General features: G+C 41.7%; 1 protein-coding gene across 1 annotated transcript in view; it reads left to right on the forward strand.

Annotated features, from left to right (window-relative positions):
* The window catches only part of LOC147747153 (sodium/glucose cotransporter 4-like), a 782,848-nt gene that overhangs the window by 275,101 nt on the left and 488,720 nt on the right, over nt 1-19,027 (forward strand). Inside the window, exon 5 of the mRNA XM_086952400.1 lies at nt 16,573-16,678. Coding sequence (XP_086808526.1) covers nt 16,573-16,678 — 106 coding nt within the window. The remainder of the gene's footprint in view (nt 1-16,572; nt 16,679-19,027) is intronic.

Here is a 19,027-nt window from a genome sequence, read left to right on the forward strand (position 1 = left end):
TAAATGTATGACATTGTTCAGCATTCTGTCCATCAATTGTTCTTTTTGCAACTTTCTAAAAGTGGCATTTTCAAAATTGAAATAAAAAATATGACTTTACCTTTAAAGAGGACGTATTACAGTTTCATAGTTACCAAACATGACATATCTACCGGCTTCCACTTAGGTATTACAGCTTATTAAACATAATAATGAATCTACTTTGTTATCCTATGGAAGGTGTCGGGCCCACAGTAGCGGAAACCAAACTTGGGTATTTTTTACTACCAGGAGATTTAAAACTTAAAAGTACATTTCCAACCTTTAAATTTACCCAGACTTATGGGCTACCTAGGGCCTACCTCAGGGGTAACATAAAAGAAGAGTGTAAGACTTGTCAAGAGGTTTTAAATGACAGTTCTACATGGCAGTGTGATGTTGAATTCAGGCTGCAATGGCAGGCTTCGGACATGTTTTGGAGGGCTTCTTAAGTGGGTGGCACAATATGTGCTGCAGGCCCACTAGTAGCATTTTATTAACAGGCCCTGGGTACATGGTATACTACTCTACAAGGGACTTGTACGTAAACTAATTATGCCAATCAAACCATGTTTAGGAGAGTGAGTACAACCACTTTAGCACCGGTTAGAAACGAAAATGATATGCAGCAAACATTGGAGGTAAGTAGGCAAAAGATTTGGATACCAACCTAAGCCTGATAGGCCTAACACCCACCTACCCCAGTCATCTGGTTTTACCTCCAGCCTGCTGCCTCACCACCATCCATGCCCTCTCCTGCCTCAGCTTACTCACACTCTCCCTAGACTGTCCACTCCCTACTCCAGCCTGACCACACTGCCACAGTCTCTCTGCTCCAATTGCCATTCTATCTGCCCTCTGCAGTCTTTCTAATCCACAACCAGAACTCAATTAATCATCATTGCTGGCCCAAGCAGGATGATCCAGGTGCACAAGTATGAGTGAACCTGCAACTGTAGATTTCACTCGACATAATCACACTAGAAAGTCACCTCAACATGTGTGTTGGTGATATGGAAAGTGCAATTCATTTAGGAATACAAACTCAATGCATTTTGGCTTGACGCCATGAGCCTCAGCCTTTCTCTGCTTCTCTAATACTCTCCTTTCTCTATTACAGCCCCTTCACTCTCCCCATTCATCTCACTCTTCTTTATAATCTCTGTCCACTCTTCCTGTCTGTTCCTTCACTTTCCCCATCTCTTCCCCAGGCAGTCAGTTCTTTTGCCAACGCCTCTGCTTGGCCTCCAAGTTTATCTGTTCTCAGTGTCTCTGCTCTTTCTATCGCTTTATTCTCGCTTTCTGCTAATACCTCCAGTTTGTCTGCTTTTCCATCCATCCTGCCATTCCTGCATTATCTTACCCTTAGAGTGCTACTTTCCCCACTTTGATCTGTAATCTCACCACTCTCCCCCAGTCTCTCTGCTCTACCCAGATGTCCACTCTCTCCCAGTCATTCTGCTGTCCCTAGTTCCCCAATCTGTCAGCCAGTCTGACCGCCATGCCCACCAGTCTATTCTTCCCTCCCACTCCCTCAATCCTCCACCATAGCTCACTTGGCCTCCCATTTTGTTTGCTTTCACTGTCAGTATGTCTGTGTTCCCTCTCCTGCCTTCATTTGCTCACTCTTTCACCAATCTATCTAATCTCTCCTTCAGTCTGTCCACTCTCCATCAACCTATCCACTCTCCTGTTATTCTTTTGTGCTTGCCAGTCTCACAACACTGTCACCAGCCCCTCCTGTCTCCATTCAAACTCTCAATTGCCCTTATATCACTGCTCCCCAGTCTATCTGCCCTGTCTTTCAGTGCATTTACATTTAACCATGGACAATGAGTTCCGCTAGCCAAGACTCGTTCACTATGAATTACATCGACTCTGCCACTTAGCAGAGTTAGCTTCTGCACCCACACCCCTTTGATAAAATAATTTTACCTTTACATGCTAAAAATCATATAACCAATTCCCAAAAGTAAACTCTGAAAAATACTGGGCAATGAGAGAGGTGATGATTTTGGGGTCAAACCTAACCTAGGGGGAGGGCAAGCAGATGCCTTGAACACAAAGAGCATATCATGCTGAAAGATTCAGTGGTGGTTCCATTCTCCTAGGACTACCCCAAGCAAAGCTATGGGCAGAAATACAATGCCAACGAAAGGCCCAGTGAAGCATTATGAGTCGAGATTCTAGAGTGCGGTGAATATTATAATATTAGCTCTCAGCTGAGCCTGAGAGACTGCCCCTTGAGGAATTTTTTGATATTGGATACTATAATATTCACTGCACTCTAGAATATCGGCCCATAATGCTTTTCGGGGCCGTTGGTTGGGATTGTATTTTTGCGCATAACTCTGATCAGGGTGGTCCTAGGAGGATGGGACCACCACCTTATCATTCAGCATGGTGTGCTCTTTGTTTTCAAAGGCATCTGCTAGGTTCTCTCCCTAGGTTAAGAAGAACCCCAAAATCATCACTTCTCTCACTACGTGCTATATTTTAATTTCCACTTATGTGAGATGACTATATGCATTTTAGCTTGTAAAGATAGAATTAATTATTGTTTAACTATATGTACTGTATGTTATGTTTTCATTTTCACTTTTGTGGGATTACTATATGTATTTTAGCATGTAAATATAGTTATTTGAAGTTTTGCTGAAAGTATGTTAGATTTCTGTTTTATTAATTCACATTACATTGAAAACACAAGATTTCTGTTTTATAAATATTCATAACATGTAATTCATGCCTAAACTCTGGAGTAAGTTATTGCACCCACAACCCTTTGATAAAACAACATTACCTTTGTAAATGTAAATGTGTTTGTATTTATATAGCGCCTTCTACCCAGAGGTCTCGTAGCGCTGTATTCATACTGCTGTGGAACCCTTCCTGGCTTTCCTGTGAGATGTCCACTCCTGGGCACCCCCAAGGTGAAGCCAGGCATCCAAGTGCTGCTGGGGCAGTTGTGGAGATTAAGCAAGCTATTGCCCAGAGTCACAGAGTGGGACCCATGATTAGACTAGGCACCGAGGCGAGAATTATCAGGTCCGGGTAGATTGAGTCCAAGAGCTGCCGAGGCAGGAATTGAACCCTGGTCCAGGGCCAGACCTCTGCATCAGGGTCTGCCGCTCTAACCATTGAGCCACGTTTCTCCACATGCGTGCTAAAAAGCATATAAACAATTCACAAACGTGAGCTTTGAACAATATCAGGCAATGAGAGAGGTGATGATTTTGGGGTCCCCCCTAACCTAGGGGGAAGACCCAGTGTAGAATTACTGTAAACTAATGTAATTATTTAAATCAAATTTGTGTTACTTTTATCTGGAATCAGAACAAGGGGCAGAATTCTACACAATTCCTTGGAAATTGCAATTAGGAAATCGCAATTCCTAATGTACAAAAACCTAGAAGTTGGAAATAGTGATTCCTAATGGGGTCGCAATAGACCTACTTCATGACCTATTTCATAATTAATAATGAGGTATGTCGCAGGTTGCGACCCATTAGGAATCGCTGTCATCACAGGGATTGTGGTCTGCTCGGGTTTGCAGACCACCATGTTTGTGATTGCTTTACAATAAAGCATTTTTTTTTAATACAGTCCTTTGTCTTTTAAGGAACATAAGATACATTTATAAGGAAAACAAATAAAACATTTAAGTTTCATTTTTTAAGAGTGGACAGTGGTCTGTGTGACCGTTTCCTCCTCTTAAAAATATTTGCATCAACATTCACAAAGGAAAAGGGAAAGGGGAAGTGGTCACATGGGGACCCCTTCCCTTTTGCCAATGGTTATCACCACCCTTGAGGTAATAATGAATGTTTTGCAATTGTAATCTGGTTGCAAAATATTCATGCATACCACTGCAAATTAGTATTAGGAATGGATGCCTTAAACATGCTCCTTCCAAATAGGGATTTGCAAATCCACACTGTACATTTTAAAAACCTTTAAATGCCATCGCAAATGACTCTATTCACAGAATTGTGCTGCTTGCGACCTCAAAAAGGTTTTGTACATATGGCCCGAGATTACTAAAACAATATTTATTTTTGTTTATGTACACTTAGTTTAACTTTAAACTATATTTATGTAAATGTTCACAAATCTAAATAAGCTATTTTTTTTAACCTAATTACCTATGTGCTTCCTTTCTCCATTATTTTTCAAAGGGAGCCTGCTGCATTATTAGTGGTTGGTCATGTGTGGTGCTGGATGTATTCCAGGTCTGAGCTGAAGTGCATTTATTAAGGTTTTGGGTCCATTTTGGCAGTAGTAACTTTAAAAGTGCAGATGTGAAAAGCAATGGACTCTTTTGTGAGTGAGCTTCTTTCCTTGCATAGAACCCTTTCATTTAGTAGTAATTATTGCCCTTTTTCCAGCCACTCCCCCTGGTCCCTCCCGCATGTACTAGTAAGTAGTAAATTTACATGTGTGAGGATCTCCCCAAAGAAAACATAGAAGAGGTCGAGATTTACAGCCAGGCTTGTGAACTGCATGTTGTAGTAAGTAATTAATGCTATTGTAGTACTAATATGGGTACTAAAGATACAGTTTGTGATCTGTCCCAATGTAATGTTACTGTACTATGGATATTGCCAGGAAGGCCTGTGTACCCATTAATGTTGGAACGTTGAAGATGCTCTGGACACCTACCTCCCAACTGTCAACAGGAATGTGACACTATAAAGTCAAAGGTGCTCCAAGGGATATTTTTACTTTTTTCACACAAGGGTGTATTGGTCTCTGCAGTGTATACACCATAATATTCAAAGGTGTTATAAATGCAATTGAACATGACAAAGCAAACTTCATATGACAAGGGCTCAGATTTTCCGAAACTTTGTGCCTTTGCAAAGTGAAGCAAAGCCATGCATGTGTGTTCACTTTTCTTTTCAAAACGGTATGATTTGTTGGAAATGAGCCCTTTTCTCTGCACAAAAAGTGCTGTTTGCAGCATTGCACCTCGTTCTGTCAAGGGGATGTTCTTAGTGTTATTTGGATTGATCAGTACAAACAATCATACGCTTTGATGCAAAGCCCATTGCACTAAGACAGCCAGACCAGACATTGCATCAAAAAATAACGCCTCCTTGAAGCAAGCATGAACAATTGGAAATGTTTTTATTTTTCAAAAAGAACAATGCATTGCATGTTTGATGAATTGCACAGCACACATCCAATTAATAGGATCCTTCTTAGTTTGTCTTGGTATAAGAATGTGTGCTTAAAGTATATGATCCTCGTACATATTGTAAACTAGACAGAAGACTTTCACCTCTGCCACAATGGTGAGAGGCAATGCATCGTACAAGTCGCTCTAATAAGAGTACAAGCACATGGGATGACACAAGCAGTGGGCCAGTCTTAATAGGTCTTGTATTTTATTGTATTGTGTTTGCATTTATGGGCCACTTACACATTGAAGTGTTTTACACTACACGTCCCCTGCTTCGGAACGCAAGGTCAGTGGCAAATTAATTGCACAGATTAGTCTACAGGTGCCACGAGCAACTTCCACAATGGGATGAAGGCAGTTGCCACCTGGACGAAGGACAGCTGCCTCAAGCTTAACTTAGACATCCAACAGGCCTCCACCAGTGTCATCCTGAACATCCTATGCCGCAACCACATCACCGGCCACTGTTGAGACCTCTACTAGCTACATGTAAACAAAAAATTCACCTTCAAGCATTTTACACATGCTGACAAACGCTCCACAACGCCAGACCTGCATGCACACCTCCTCTCCTTCTACACTCCTGCCAGACATCTCCACTTCACCCAACTGCCCCTGGCCACTCTCCCAGGTATCCGCATTAACAAAGCTGGAAGAAGATCCTTCTCCTACCTAGCTGCGAAGACCTGGAACTCCCTGCCTCTGCACTTCAGGCAATCACCATCAGTGGAGAAGTGTGGCTCACTGGTTAGAGGAGGCAGACCTGGAAGCAGAGGTCAGCCCAGGACCAGGGTTCAATTACCAGCTCGGCGGGGTCTTGAGTCCAAAAAATGTCCATGGACTCGACAATTCTCGCTCCGGTGCCTACTCGATTCACGGGTTCACACTCTGCGACTCTGGGCAATAGCTTGCTTAATCTCCACAACGGCTCCTCGTGGCGGGATGCCTGGCTTTCACCTTGCGGATACCCTGCCAGGGCTATCTTGCAGGGGAATACCAGGACGGGTTCCCTAAGCAAGCGCTTAGAAACCGCTCGGTGATTTGCGCTATTTAAATTCCTGTACATTTACATTTACATCACTGCTGCATCTCAGGAATGACCCCAAGAAGACCTGACCTGCAGAACACACAGCACCTTGAGACCCTCACGGGTGAGTAGTCAGGCTTTATAAGATAGCTGATTGATTGATTGATTGCTTATGGTTATTGTTGGTTATTAGGATCAGTCTGGTCTCAAGGAAACAATTTCAAGCATTCAGTCAAATTTATGATGATAGATTAAATGTATAGGGTCATATCGTGATCATTGGTGGAAGCTATGTAGGCGCTAAGAAATGCTTGGTGAGATTCATAGATAGTCTAGCCGAGATTAGGTTTTGCTAGATTGCTGGGGTTTAGTTTCAAAGGACAGGTTGTTGAGAATATATCTGGAGAAATATGGAGAAATTAAGACAAACGTGCTTTCTATGTAGAGTAGGTTGTGCACTGAGTCGGGAGTCTGTGACATTCTACAGCCCTATCATATGGTCCCAGTATACAAGGGTGGGGTACAGCACTCTCTATACTCTTAGACGTGAAGAGAGGGTCTGTGATCTGAAGTCCAGACTGCACTACTAGCCCTCAGAAGAGAAATGCGAATTTCAAAAGTGTTTTTCTGTCTAAAGATGGTCTATAACGTTTTAGACATTTTTCATTTACGTAAACTCAGTCAAGCCATCAATAAGAACCTGTTTACAGCCCGGACAACATCACAGAGGTCTTTAATATGATTCATTTAGTGTCTGATGCATGGCTGGAGATCTGACAGAAACTGATGCTTATAGGTTTTCAGTCAGACTGGCACCCATTCTTTCCCATTAGTGAAGATAAGATTGGTTGAGACTCAAGCAAAAGTCGATACAACAATAAGGCAGTCACATTGCATTAGATGATTGAGGGACATCTTTTTTTCCGTATGAAAAACATGAAGCTTCTTGCGTCAAATCAAAGACGGGCTTCATCCCAGCATTGTGCTAATGTAAACCAGGAATATTTTCAGAATTCTTTTGTCCCGCTATATCCTTTTGTCTGCTTACTGTGTTCTTCTAGAACTTTTTTTAAGTGTTATGTGCTGCCAATATGTGTGCCTGTGTCTGCATTTCCTTGTGGTTGGTCGTGTGCTTGGGTTTGATGTTTGACCTGTCCTGACGGAGGATTTTTATTTCCTAAAAGAGACCCTAGTTATTATTAGCACATCAGGTGCAGTGGTACCGGGGCCAGCATTCTGTTGGGCCTACTACATCTGAGTTTAGGTTGCCTTTTACAGCCACATGTTGGGTAGAGGTCCCCCCATTACCCTTGCTTTCTCTTGGGCCCATAGTACACTTGCTGTGTACCTTTCAGGCCTGCTGCTAAGTTAGTGCAGAAAGTGCAGTGGCACCAGTGTACAGGGATGATTACAGGGAAGTGTTACTGCACTTTAATTATGGCTTATCCCTGAGTGTCTCATTTTGCTTGCAAGTCTTTAGGCCCTGCACCCTTGCTGTGTTAATGTTTTCAATTGATTTTTATTGGCATAATGTCGTTTATTTTAGGCAACTGGTAGAAGCATGAACCTTTTCGGCTTTTAAAGCAGCTGACCCCAAATCATTGGAACCAAACAAGTGCTATTTTAGATAAAATGAGGTTTCAGGCACCCTATGCGAGAAGAGATAAGGGGCCATATTATCAAGCCTGGGCGATAAAATTATCGCCGCTTTATCGGCAGGAAACTGCTGATGAAGTGGCGATAATAGGCTTGATAATATGCTCTATGGAATTCCAATCGAAGCCCATGTTAATTGTGAAGGACATCTAACATGAGCTTCGATTGGAATTCTATAGAGCATATTATCAAGCCCATTATCGCCACTTTATCGGCAGTTTCCTGCCGATAAAGTGACGATAATTTTATCGCCCAGGCTTGATAATATGACCCATAGTTTGTCACACCCCTCTCGTATATTGACTCCTTCAAATATATGAATGCAAAAATGTACAAGGCAACAAAATGTTTAGCTCCAGTCGTTGTGCTGAAGTGATTCACATAGAACAAGCTCTATACATCAATGATACTATATATGTTGATTTATTACATTTCACAATTTCCCTAATTTCCTTGGTGATAACAATATGGTAGACTTGCCTTGTGAAAACTCTATTTACAATGGGCGTTAATTTGTGTGGTTACTGTAGCAATATCCGAAAAAAGAGATCATAGTATGTTTAATCTTTTCAAGGTGGAGCGCACATGTGTTTCGTGCAAGAGTTACCATTGTTGTGTTGCATTTTGTAGATTATGTTATATGTTAATGAACCAGCAAAAGAGTTATTTTACAACAACGCTTTTGCTTTTATAAATACAAGATCTCTCAGCTACATACAGTTTTGGATTTATGCAGACCTATTAATTCTAAGACGCAGCATGTACTGGGAGTGTATTTGGGTCAGTCCTTTGAAAATCACCTCGTGCAACGTATTTCACGGAGAAGATTACTAACTCCCAACATTACCAGGAGACCCTTTTTAAAGTTGTGAACGAACTCTCGGCAGCTCGCGCCATTCTCCTCCCCCTCCTCTTTCTCAACATCAGTGTAATGCACTGGCTTTGTTTTTTCAAAGCAAAGTTGACTCAATTCACCTTCAACTAGCTATTAACGCTACAGAATTAGGGAGCTTTGCATTTTCTGCAACCCAAGCGGATGGACACCTGGTAGCTAACTCATCGGATAATAAGTCTGAGAAACCTTCCAAAATCAAGGTATGGTCATCCCTGGACCTGGCGACATTGTAAATAGCACTGGGATCTATCAAGTCTAGCTCCATGCTAGATCCTCCTCCTTCTTCAAAACTTGTTCTTTTAGACAACGCTGCCCTAACTGTGATTCTTGAATCCTCAACACGTCCTTGAGTGGAGGGTACATGCCTCAGAACTGGAAACACACTCTTATCCCCCCCTTGCTAAAGAAAGGTTTTCTTGACGCTCTCTATTGGTCAAACTTTCACCCGATCTCCCTTCTTCCTCTTGTATCTAAGATTCTGGAGAGGCATATATCCATCTCTGCTCATTTGTTGAAACCAGCAAGTTGTTTCACCCGTTAAAGTCCGGTTTTAAGGCTGGTCACAGCACCGAATCCGCTTTTACTCGGTGTCACAGAATGTCTTAGGCAACAGCTCGATTCTGACAGTACTGCTGCTCTCATCCTGCTTGACTTAAGTGTGGCATTCGATAGAGTGTTGCATCCCATTTTGATAGAGAGACTTGCAACCTTGGGCATTGAAGTTCTGACCTTGAGGTGGGTGAACTCTCTTTTAAAAGATCACACCTTTCAGGTCTCCTTGGCCAGCATGAGATCCAAGACCTTAGCCCTGTCTTCTAGTGTCCCTCAGGGATCCATTCTAAGCCCACTGCCCTTCAACATTGGCAGATGTGATTGAGAAATCTGGACTCGTACACTGATGATACTCCGATCATCTTCTCATTATCTTCTGCTCAGCATAACGTTCCCTCGTTGCTCCAGCTTGGTCTGAGAAATGTGTCCCTCTGGATGGACAAAAATGCACTGAAGATTAATGGCAGTAAAACTGAGGTCTTGGTTCTGGGAAATAACCCCAAACTGTGGTGAGTCAATCATTTGCCGGTTTGTCTGGGACCGCCACCAACTCCGGCAAACAAGATTAGGAATCTCTGCTTTATCATTGACAACAATCTCTCCCATAAGCCTCAGGTGTCCACGGTCACGGACACCTGCTTCTACGTTCTCAAATGCCTCAAGAAGATCCTCTGGCTATTTTTATGGCCGCCCACAGAACAGTGATGCAGGCTCTCGTGACATCAAGGTTGGACTATCGCAATGTACCATGCCTGGGTGCAGACAAATCATCGACCCGTTGCTTGCAGCTCATTCAGATGTTGCCTGCATACCTTCTGTTCCGGTTACCTCGATATGCTTCAGTTTCTCTATTGTGTCACAAAATACACTGTCCTAGGGTTGATAAGCATATCGAATTTAAGGCTTTATGCTATATGTTCCGGGCCAGACATGGCTTGGCCCCTTCATACCTTCAAGGCTTGGTGAAACCCTAAGTGTCCAGTTAACAGCTGTAATCATCAAATCTTTCGCTGTTCACAGTGCTCAGTTTTTGTCTTGCTCACATAAAGGGTCCCTCATTTTCCTACCTGGGCCCAAAACTCGGGAATTCTCTCCCAGTTTCTCTTAGGAATTGTCACTCCATGCTTACCTTTTGCAAGAATCTGAATACATTGCTTTTTAGCTCTCATGTCAGATTTTCTGTCACACAGGGTTTATGTTAGCTGCCCGTCGCGACTCCATTTCTGTTGCCCATGTCAAGCTCCAGGAGACCCTTTTTGGGTAGCTGTGCACTTTACAAGACTCACAATTTCACAACAACTTGTGGTTTGTCCCAATTGTCTGCTTTTGATACAGTGGCTTTCCTCCTTATTCTTGTGTTTGTCCCATCCAGGAGTATTTTGGTTGCACAGTATTCTGACTGATGAATTGTATTTTTCCACTGCATGTCTGAGTGGACACGTTTTTATTCTGTATGCAGCATTAAATGGGAACGTATGTGTTTCCTTGCTCTCTATCCCTCTTTTTATTTTCCCCACACACTCCTTTCTTTCCCTTGTCACCTGCGAGCCGATAATACCCACACCACACCTTGAATCCCAACCCATGATTTTTTTGTTTATTTTTTACATGGGACCTGTGGTTGCAAAGTGTTGCCTGGCCACTCAGTTACTTGTTTGCCTTTTCTCTCACGTGCACTTCTTTTAAATTTTCCTCGACACAATTCTTGAATCAACCTGCGCCACTGTTTCCCGGTGCACCCCACCGGCTCCTCATCCTATTCCCAACCTTGCGCACTGTGATTGTTTTATTTACTTAGTCATGCATTTATTTGTTCTGGTGTTTCATTTTTATTTATATATCTTTTATGGGGGCATGCCAGCTTCAAAGTGCTGCAGTGCATCTCACGTCCTCATTTTTGCTCTGCACGTTGAGCATTCAAGACCTCTTGTATACACTTTAGTATATACTTATTATATACTTATATGTGTAAGTACTTTGTGGGCTCTGGAGATCATCCGTAGGTCTGGTCTGCTTCTGCTTAGGGACTATTTTCTGTTCAACTGCCTCTATTTAAGTGCCTTAATAAAAAATGACTAGCAGCGGACAGTAAAACACCAGAATTGCTTTCTGCTGAGGACTTTCTTTTTTTAAATTTTCTGGCAACTGCCTCAATTTAACTTTCTTAATAGAAAACCACCAGCAAAAAACAGTAAAATATCAGAGTCACTTTAACATTCTCTAGATTCCAGACCATAGAAATTGTCTTCCACGAGCACCCGTAGACAATATTTTTTTCAAATCTTGTATTTTCAGTGATATGAGCACCGAAGGCCCTGATTTTATATGAAAGACAGAGCTTTGGACTATACCATTGCCCGCTGAAAGGCAATATTTCTCTCCTTGTATTCCCATACCTGGTGTGTCACGCAGTTTGGTACTGACTTTCCACCATTTTAAAGAACAGTAGATGTTTCAGCACCCAGGCTAATGTGCTGCATAGCTAAATACATATAAGGTCCCAAAGGTGAGACCGATTGCATTGCATTGCAAATGCTTGTTTACTTTTGTTATACATTTTAATTTACTGTTGTTCTTTGCATTTGGCAAAAAACATTGTCAAAAACAATAGCTGAACGTTTTAGAGCCAAGACCTATTTATTGGCTTTTCCAATTAATGTGTCTTTAGTATTATCTTTAAATCTCAGAAGAGAACATTTGATGATTTGAAAGCCATTTTAATGATCTTTTTGCATCCTTAGAAGCCAATACCGAGTATGCAAATTTGGTATTTTTTTTAATAGTACTCTTTTTTTAGTTCTTATAAAAATGCTGGCACTTGGCTTTTGCATGCACACAGCATGCGCTGTGCTTGTAAAATCTCTTGTGTTAAAAAAAACATTTTCAAAAGAGCTAGGAACCTGCCAAGTAATTACCTTTACTTACCATTGGCTGGCTCCCATGTCACTTTACCTACAATTGGCTGGCTCCCATCTGGCTCTCACGTCACTCATTCAGTTGCTGATCAGCGACTCCCCCTCGCCTCTGTTGTCATGCTATTGAGCCTGAACCTAGTACTGCTTCTGGTGGTCACTCTCCTTCCACTGACTGCAGGCTTCTGGATTACCTTTTTTTTTTTTAAATACAGTCGATATAAGCACTCCCATGCTGTCCTTTGTCGCCACATGAAGCTCCCAGTAGCTTTCTGCTGCGTGGCCACAAGTGTGGGTATAGTGTTCTTTTGAAAAATGTTCACAGAGGAGCTGCTGTAACCAAGGACCAGGCAAGAAGAGATGTGCATATGACAACATCTGTTGTGCAGTGCACCCTCACACAATATGAGGGCCCGTGATTAAAGCCATCCATTCATGCACCATAGCGATTGTAATGTGGCTTTTTTTTAATTCCCTGATGACCGCCCCTCTTATACTTAGAATTTAATTCTGAGGTTACAAGGCACAGTGACCTGTAAATATGTGGATAACAAACATGGACGGTATTTTGGAGGTTTCAGCCGTGGCACCTAGCTTGTGTTTGCGACCCTAGGCAGCTTCCTTGTGACTCCTGATACTGGACCTTTAAGGAAGTTCTAGTACAATAAAGAATTAGGGGGCATATTACCAAGGCAGGCAAAATTAAATTATCGCCGCTTTTGCAGCCGTTTTCGGTTGCAAAGCGGCGATAATTTAATTGCCCTATTAGCAAGCTGTCGCTAACATCAGTTAGCGACAGCTTTTAGGTGATAGCGAGCGGTTTGGCGCCCGCTTTGAATGTCAGCGATATTTATCGCTAATGCCATGCAAAGGGGGCGTACCCAACCTGTTAGCGACTGAAAGCAGTAGCTAACATCGCTATTGCCTATTATCAAAGCAGGCATAGCGATTAAAATATTCACACTAAGCGCGAATATGGCCCAATCCGAACGCCTGCTCTGATCACTTCTTATCCTGTTTATCCAATGAGAGGTGGATATTCAGGTGAAGTCCCTATTAGCGATAATGCCTGAATATCACTGAATTTCCAGCGAAATTCATGCATTTCGCGTCTATCGACGGATATTTGATTGTTTTGGAGATAAACGTTGCTAATAGCACGTTATCTCTGCGATAAAATCCGGCGATGTGCTGCGATAAATTTTTTTTCGCTAAACTTATTTAGCGATAAATATTGCTAGTTGTTGATAATATGCACCCAGGTATTCATGAGCCTTGTTTACCCTCTGTAGTGTTCCAAATAAGAGGCTGCTGAGGGATAAAGGGGCAGAGAAGGAATCAAAATGTTAACTTATTTTCTCTGCTATCGACATTCCACTCCTACTAAGTGAAGAAGGATAGAGGAAAGGGTGGCTTCTGAAAAGTAGTCCGCACAGAGCACACGCTTGTGCTTGTGTCTAATCATTTGAACTTCAGGATGCTGGGTCCCACTACCGCCTAGAGCATAAATTCACCGTCTGTGCGCTTACCTGTGCTGCACAATGGTGTCTTTGCTAAAGAGATATATTCAAAAGAGATTGTTTCCCTTGAGAAGCGCACAGTGAGGTGGGTGCAAGTGTTCCCCTCAATCCTACGGTAAACGTCATCTCATAATTCACAATTGAAAAAAATGTGAAACATTTGTCAGTAGTGAAATGCAAACGCCAAATGTCAGCTAACCTGGTGGTATTAATAGAGGATTTAAAAGCATGAAAAACCTTTGGAGGACGAAACTTAGTACTAGATAGTCTATCTAATAATGGGTCCGCTATAGCATTAAAATCGCCTCCAACAATTAAAGGAACTTTCCCAACTTTAGGACTTCAGTGGTAATATTAGACCACAAAATAGGGTCATCTGCCGTAGGATCATACACATTAAGTACAAATATGACTGAATCATGAACTTTATTTTTAAGGGTCGTCTGCAGTAGGACCATAAATATTAAGTAAAAATATGACTGAATCATGAACTATTTTTAACTATTATATATCTACCATCCGCATCTGAGGTTTTACTCAAAACTTGACAATGTCATTTTTTTGCCCTGAAGAAGCCCATGTTTAGGCGAAGCGCGTTGGCTGAATGTATCCTGTGAAGCGCAACAAAGAAAAAAAACACCATAAGTACATTCATCTGGAAATGCTTGTTATTACGTGTTAAGCAAATTATGACCCATCTAGCTTTTCAGGCTGAAATTCAGAACTCCCACTCTTGTCCTTCAGATGACAGTGCAGTGGTCTCTAGGGGCTAGTTCTATGAATGCATTTTATGTAGCTTACCTGGGTATAAAAGACACAGACATATGTTTATTTTTGATGCTTTATTAACCATTTATGCTGACTGGGATTGTAGTTTAATGTGATGCACCTTCAACAAAGCCATAGGTCTTGCTTTATCCTGTTGATCTGGAAATTTCTGACAAAGGTAATAGGCTTGCCTTATATGTTGTTTTGGTGAGCTCATGAGAAAACCAATAGGTTTACTAAATGTTAAATAATGCACCCCTATTTTGTGATGTTTCTCTCTGGTATAGGTAGGAGGGGTTTTGTGATTGTGAGAGTCATGACCCTTTTGGGGTCAAATGTTATTTCACATGTCATCTAAGGTATTTTGAATATGTATATATTTACAAAATGAATGCATAGTATTTTGTATTGTGTGTTTAATAAGTGGTGTACATTTCCCTTTCTAAAAAGCAATAATCACTGGACAATCATTTATTGAGTGTTATGATATCATGCCAGTGAATGGTGATTACTAGCCTACACCACCACCCTTGGACTGCTCTGCTTTGCTACCCTGAGAGAGTCAAGTGCTAAGATGGTGTTCTTGGTTCCCAGTAAAGGGCACATTATGGGCCTATTACTTGTGCAGACCTTGCATCCGATTTCTTACAAATGCACAAAATGAAAGGGTCTGTGAACAATAGCCACTTGCATTCTTGTCATTTACATTGTCTGCATGCTCTGGTGCTAACATTTTCCACTGAATGCTGTGTAACTATGCTATGTGACAAAATGATTCAATTGCAGGCATTTTGTGCAGCAAATGTAATGACAAATTTATGAAATTCTGCAAAATTATGCTGATGTAACAGAAATTTTGCCTGAGCCCACTCTTTACCTCATCTATTCAGGGATGCTTTGAAGACTTAAAAATGCCCTAAAGGGAAGTGGAGTGCCGGGCATGGCTAAGGGTGGATAAATACCTGAGTGATGGCTTCACATTTACAGGATACACATTTGTTAACAAGGATGTGAATGATAATGTGGCCCTGAATACAACAGATATTACCAGTGAGTGATAAATACATTTGGTGGGGTGAAGACAGAGCCGGAGAGATGAGAGTTATTGCATGATGAGGTAAGGGCACTGTCTCTGTTACAGGGAGGTCATTCTCACTCTTAGGACAGCCACACTTATGGGGAGGTCATTTTTGCTCTTAGGATTACTGATGGTGGAGCCTGTTGAGTAATTACTGTGTTAACATCTGGGTTTCTAGTAATGTGAAGCAGTGGCATACCAAAACATGAAGCCCCCCCCCTGCAAAGTAAATGCAGGGGGCCCCCCACACTCCCAACCCAGTCAGAAGCTCCCTCCCTGCCAGTGCCAGAGGGGGCCCCTGGAGCTCACTGGCTCCCCTTCAACTGGAGAAGTGGGGGTTTTAGTTACACTACTGATGTAAAGGTCTGGCTGCAGGCTGACATTTGGGTACCTGAAATGTACTGCCTGTAGGAAAGATAAACTGTTCTTTTAGTGGAGAGAGTTCCACAAGGTCAATTCAGATTTCAGTGGTGTGCTCTACATTTCTCCATTCTTCATGTATATAAAGCACAATCTTCCTGTTTTCTCATGGCATTTCCATAGTTAATGCTTTTTTTTGCCAGTGTGGACAATATAAGTTTCACTCCCTCTGCTGTTTCAAGCACAGTCGCGGCCGGCATCGGTAAGAGTGGTAGGGTAGGACAGGGTGGTGGTATGGATGTTTACAGACGATGGGACAGGTAAAATAAAAAAAAATTAAAAAAAACAATCTACCTTGCACTCACCGCATTGCCCCGCCTCCCTGCTCTTACACATGCTGGCAGTGCCTGTTGTAGCACCTTTTCATGTCTTGGTGGTGGCTGCCTCCTCTTTCTACACACATTCTTCAATAAACAGGTATATTAAACCAATAAATGAAAGATGCATATATAATGATTACTGCAAACAATGAATGCATACTGCATTCCCTTGATGCCGTGCCTCTTGCTGTCAGATGTAAATGTTGCTTGTTTTTTTGCAGGCAGATATTTTCTCTGGTGCACTCTTCATCCAGATAGCCCTGGGCTGGGACCTCTACCTTTCGACAGTCCTGTTGCTGGTGGTGACTGCAATCTACACCATAGCGGGTAATTCTGCTTGCTGTAAATACATGTGCTACGTCAGAAGGAGGCACAGACCTGGATCTGGGTCCCTGTTACTGTCACTTCTCTCCTCTCATGTGATCTCAAGGCAGTTAAATCTCCTTTGCAAAATTATGTTGTGTTTAATATTTAACTCACATGTGGTGGTAGCTAATTGTATACTATGAAGAGTGGGGTAGTATAATTTGCAATTTGCATGGGGCAGTACCAGCCCCTTTTCACTATTTGTTATCCTTTTTCGACAGGAGTCCGATAGACTCCTATATGTCCTTCTCACAGTGCTTAGTTTGTAAATAATTTAGTTCTGGGTCCTTGTCAGGAGGCCACAGCAGCCTGCAACATCCATTGTCCCTGGCGGCACTGCTAATGGCTATACCAACACAACTACTACTGTGACACTTCAGACTATTCCAGGCCCCCAATGCTATAAGGATGCTTTGGGTGACAGCTATTTGTCATCTTTTATGTATATTGAATCAATAAACAACTGTTGTTGTGCTCATCTGAACATTAGGCAAACATTGCCACCATGTGGCAGACTGTCATAAGTGCCGGTGTTGACAATTAAGTACCGAGCACTTGAAACCACAGGCTCAAATTTTTGGGTGACACACTATGCATATGTGACTGACACATCAAATACAGCATTAATGATGAAACGTTTTCCTTCACAGAATTCACAGCAGCCAAAGTGATATGGAGGGTTAATGTCCACGGTTGTTACAGGTTTTACCGTATTCAACTAGTTTTATCAAACTTTATTTCTTTGGTGATGGTGGTGATTTCTTTATTCCACTACTAGGAGTGCAACTATTATAAGAGCAGAGGCCCTGATGAATGCCAAGGGATTAAATACCCGTCAGGCAGAAACATGTTGGCCCATTTCTAGACAGATATTTGGTACTGTCTCTCTTGCACTGTTCTGTTTTTTTAATTAGGAGGCGTGTCTTGTCCGCAGAATAAAGTTGTCAGAAGGAGGACATTCCATCCTATTTTAATTCACTAAGTTTTTTGTTGCACCGTTGTTTACTTTACCATCAAAAGATCAGTCATCATGGACGGTTTGCTTATTTTGGTGGACCAAATCCTCAAACAGCAATAAGGTGCGGTGTTTGATGTCCCAATGATCAGGGGACCAGCCTAATATGCACCTGGGTTTGGCCAAATGATAGGACTGATCATTTCGTCAATTTGATGGGAACCCTTTACTAACTGCTTTGGATTAGTCAGCCATGTACGAATAACCCATGATGTGCCGGTCTCATGTATGCATTTAGTGTTCACCCCTCTCTTTTTTCTTAAATACGCTGTCTCTATGTGATACATACACTCTGAGATCCTGTGGACTCGGTAACGACAGTGTAGCTTTAGAATTTAGCTCGTAGACCCTCTGTGTTTCGTGTGTTATACATAAAGTAGGAGCTGGGGATTTAATCAGGCGTGGGTCTTTAAACTAAATATCCCTTGTACTCTCTCTCTAATTGTTTAGTTGTTGTCTCAAATTAAGCACTGCCTTCTTCAACACCCATATCAGTGTACGAGGACACATGTACACCTGTGTGAACTATAGGCCAGAAGCACACCTAACTCTGCATTTGGACATGGCAAGAGGACTTTGTGGGATTACTGCATACTGCACTGCAACATGGGAAAGACGAAAATAGTGGGCAAATGGTCTCTTCCAGCATGAGTGGTATACACTGACAAATGAGGAAGGTTATCAATATTTGTTAGACAGATGGTTTCAGTTTTTTAAAGCAGCAAATTTATTTAATTGGCTTCTGAGTTTAATTTATGTTATTGGTCTTATAGTGCCATTAAAACATGTTCATAAGTGCCTCAATTATGCAGCACAGGAGTGAATTTCACTAGTGATTTTGGTAAAGATTTTCAGTGGTTGCTATTTGCACATATCATGTTTTGTGTCTCCCAAAAGGCTCTGCTTTTTTAGCAGTTTTGTTAAACATGGGGCTAGAAATATTCATGACGCTGATCCTCAACAGTTCGTAGCAAACTGCTGTTGATTTGGAAAGCAAGCACTAATGTACTGAAACAGTTGTGCATTTATGTATTTTTATTGTATTTCATTTAATTTTATTGTATTTTAATGTATTTTATTACATTGTTTTCTAATGCATGGGGCCTGCAACAAGGGCCTTAGAGTGCTATGAAGAAAATATTTTGAAATATATGGTAATTAGGTGCAGTGCAAAAATTATCTTTATAGTCAAGCGTGCTTAATATACAATGTTTTAAGCAATAGCACGGAACATGTTCAAGAAAGTAAAGGATCAGTGACAATTTTGTGAACCAGTATATTGAAATGGGTTAGGA

Source organism: Lissotriton vulgaris, chromosome 1_1 (assembly GCF_964263255.1).
Source record: "Lissotriton vulgaris chromosome 1_1, aLisVul1.2, whole genome shotgun sequence".
Taxonomy (NCBI): domain Eukaryota; kingdom Metazoa; phylum Chordata; class Amphibia; order Caudata; family Salamandridae; genus Lissotriton; species Lissotriton vulgaris.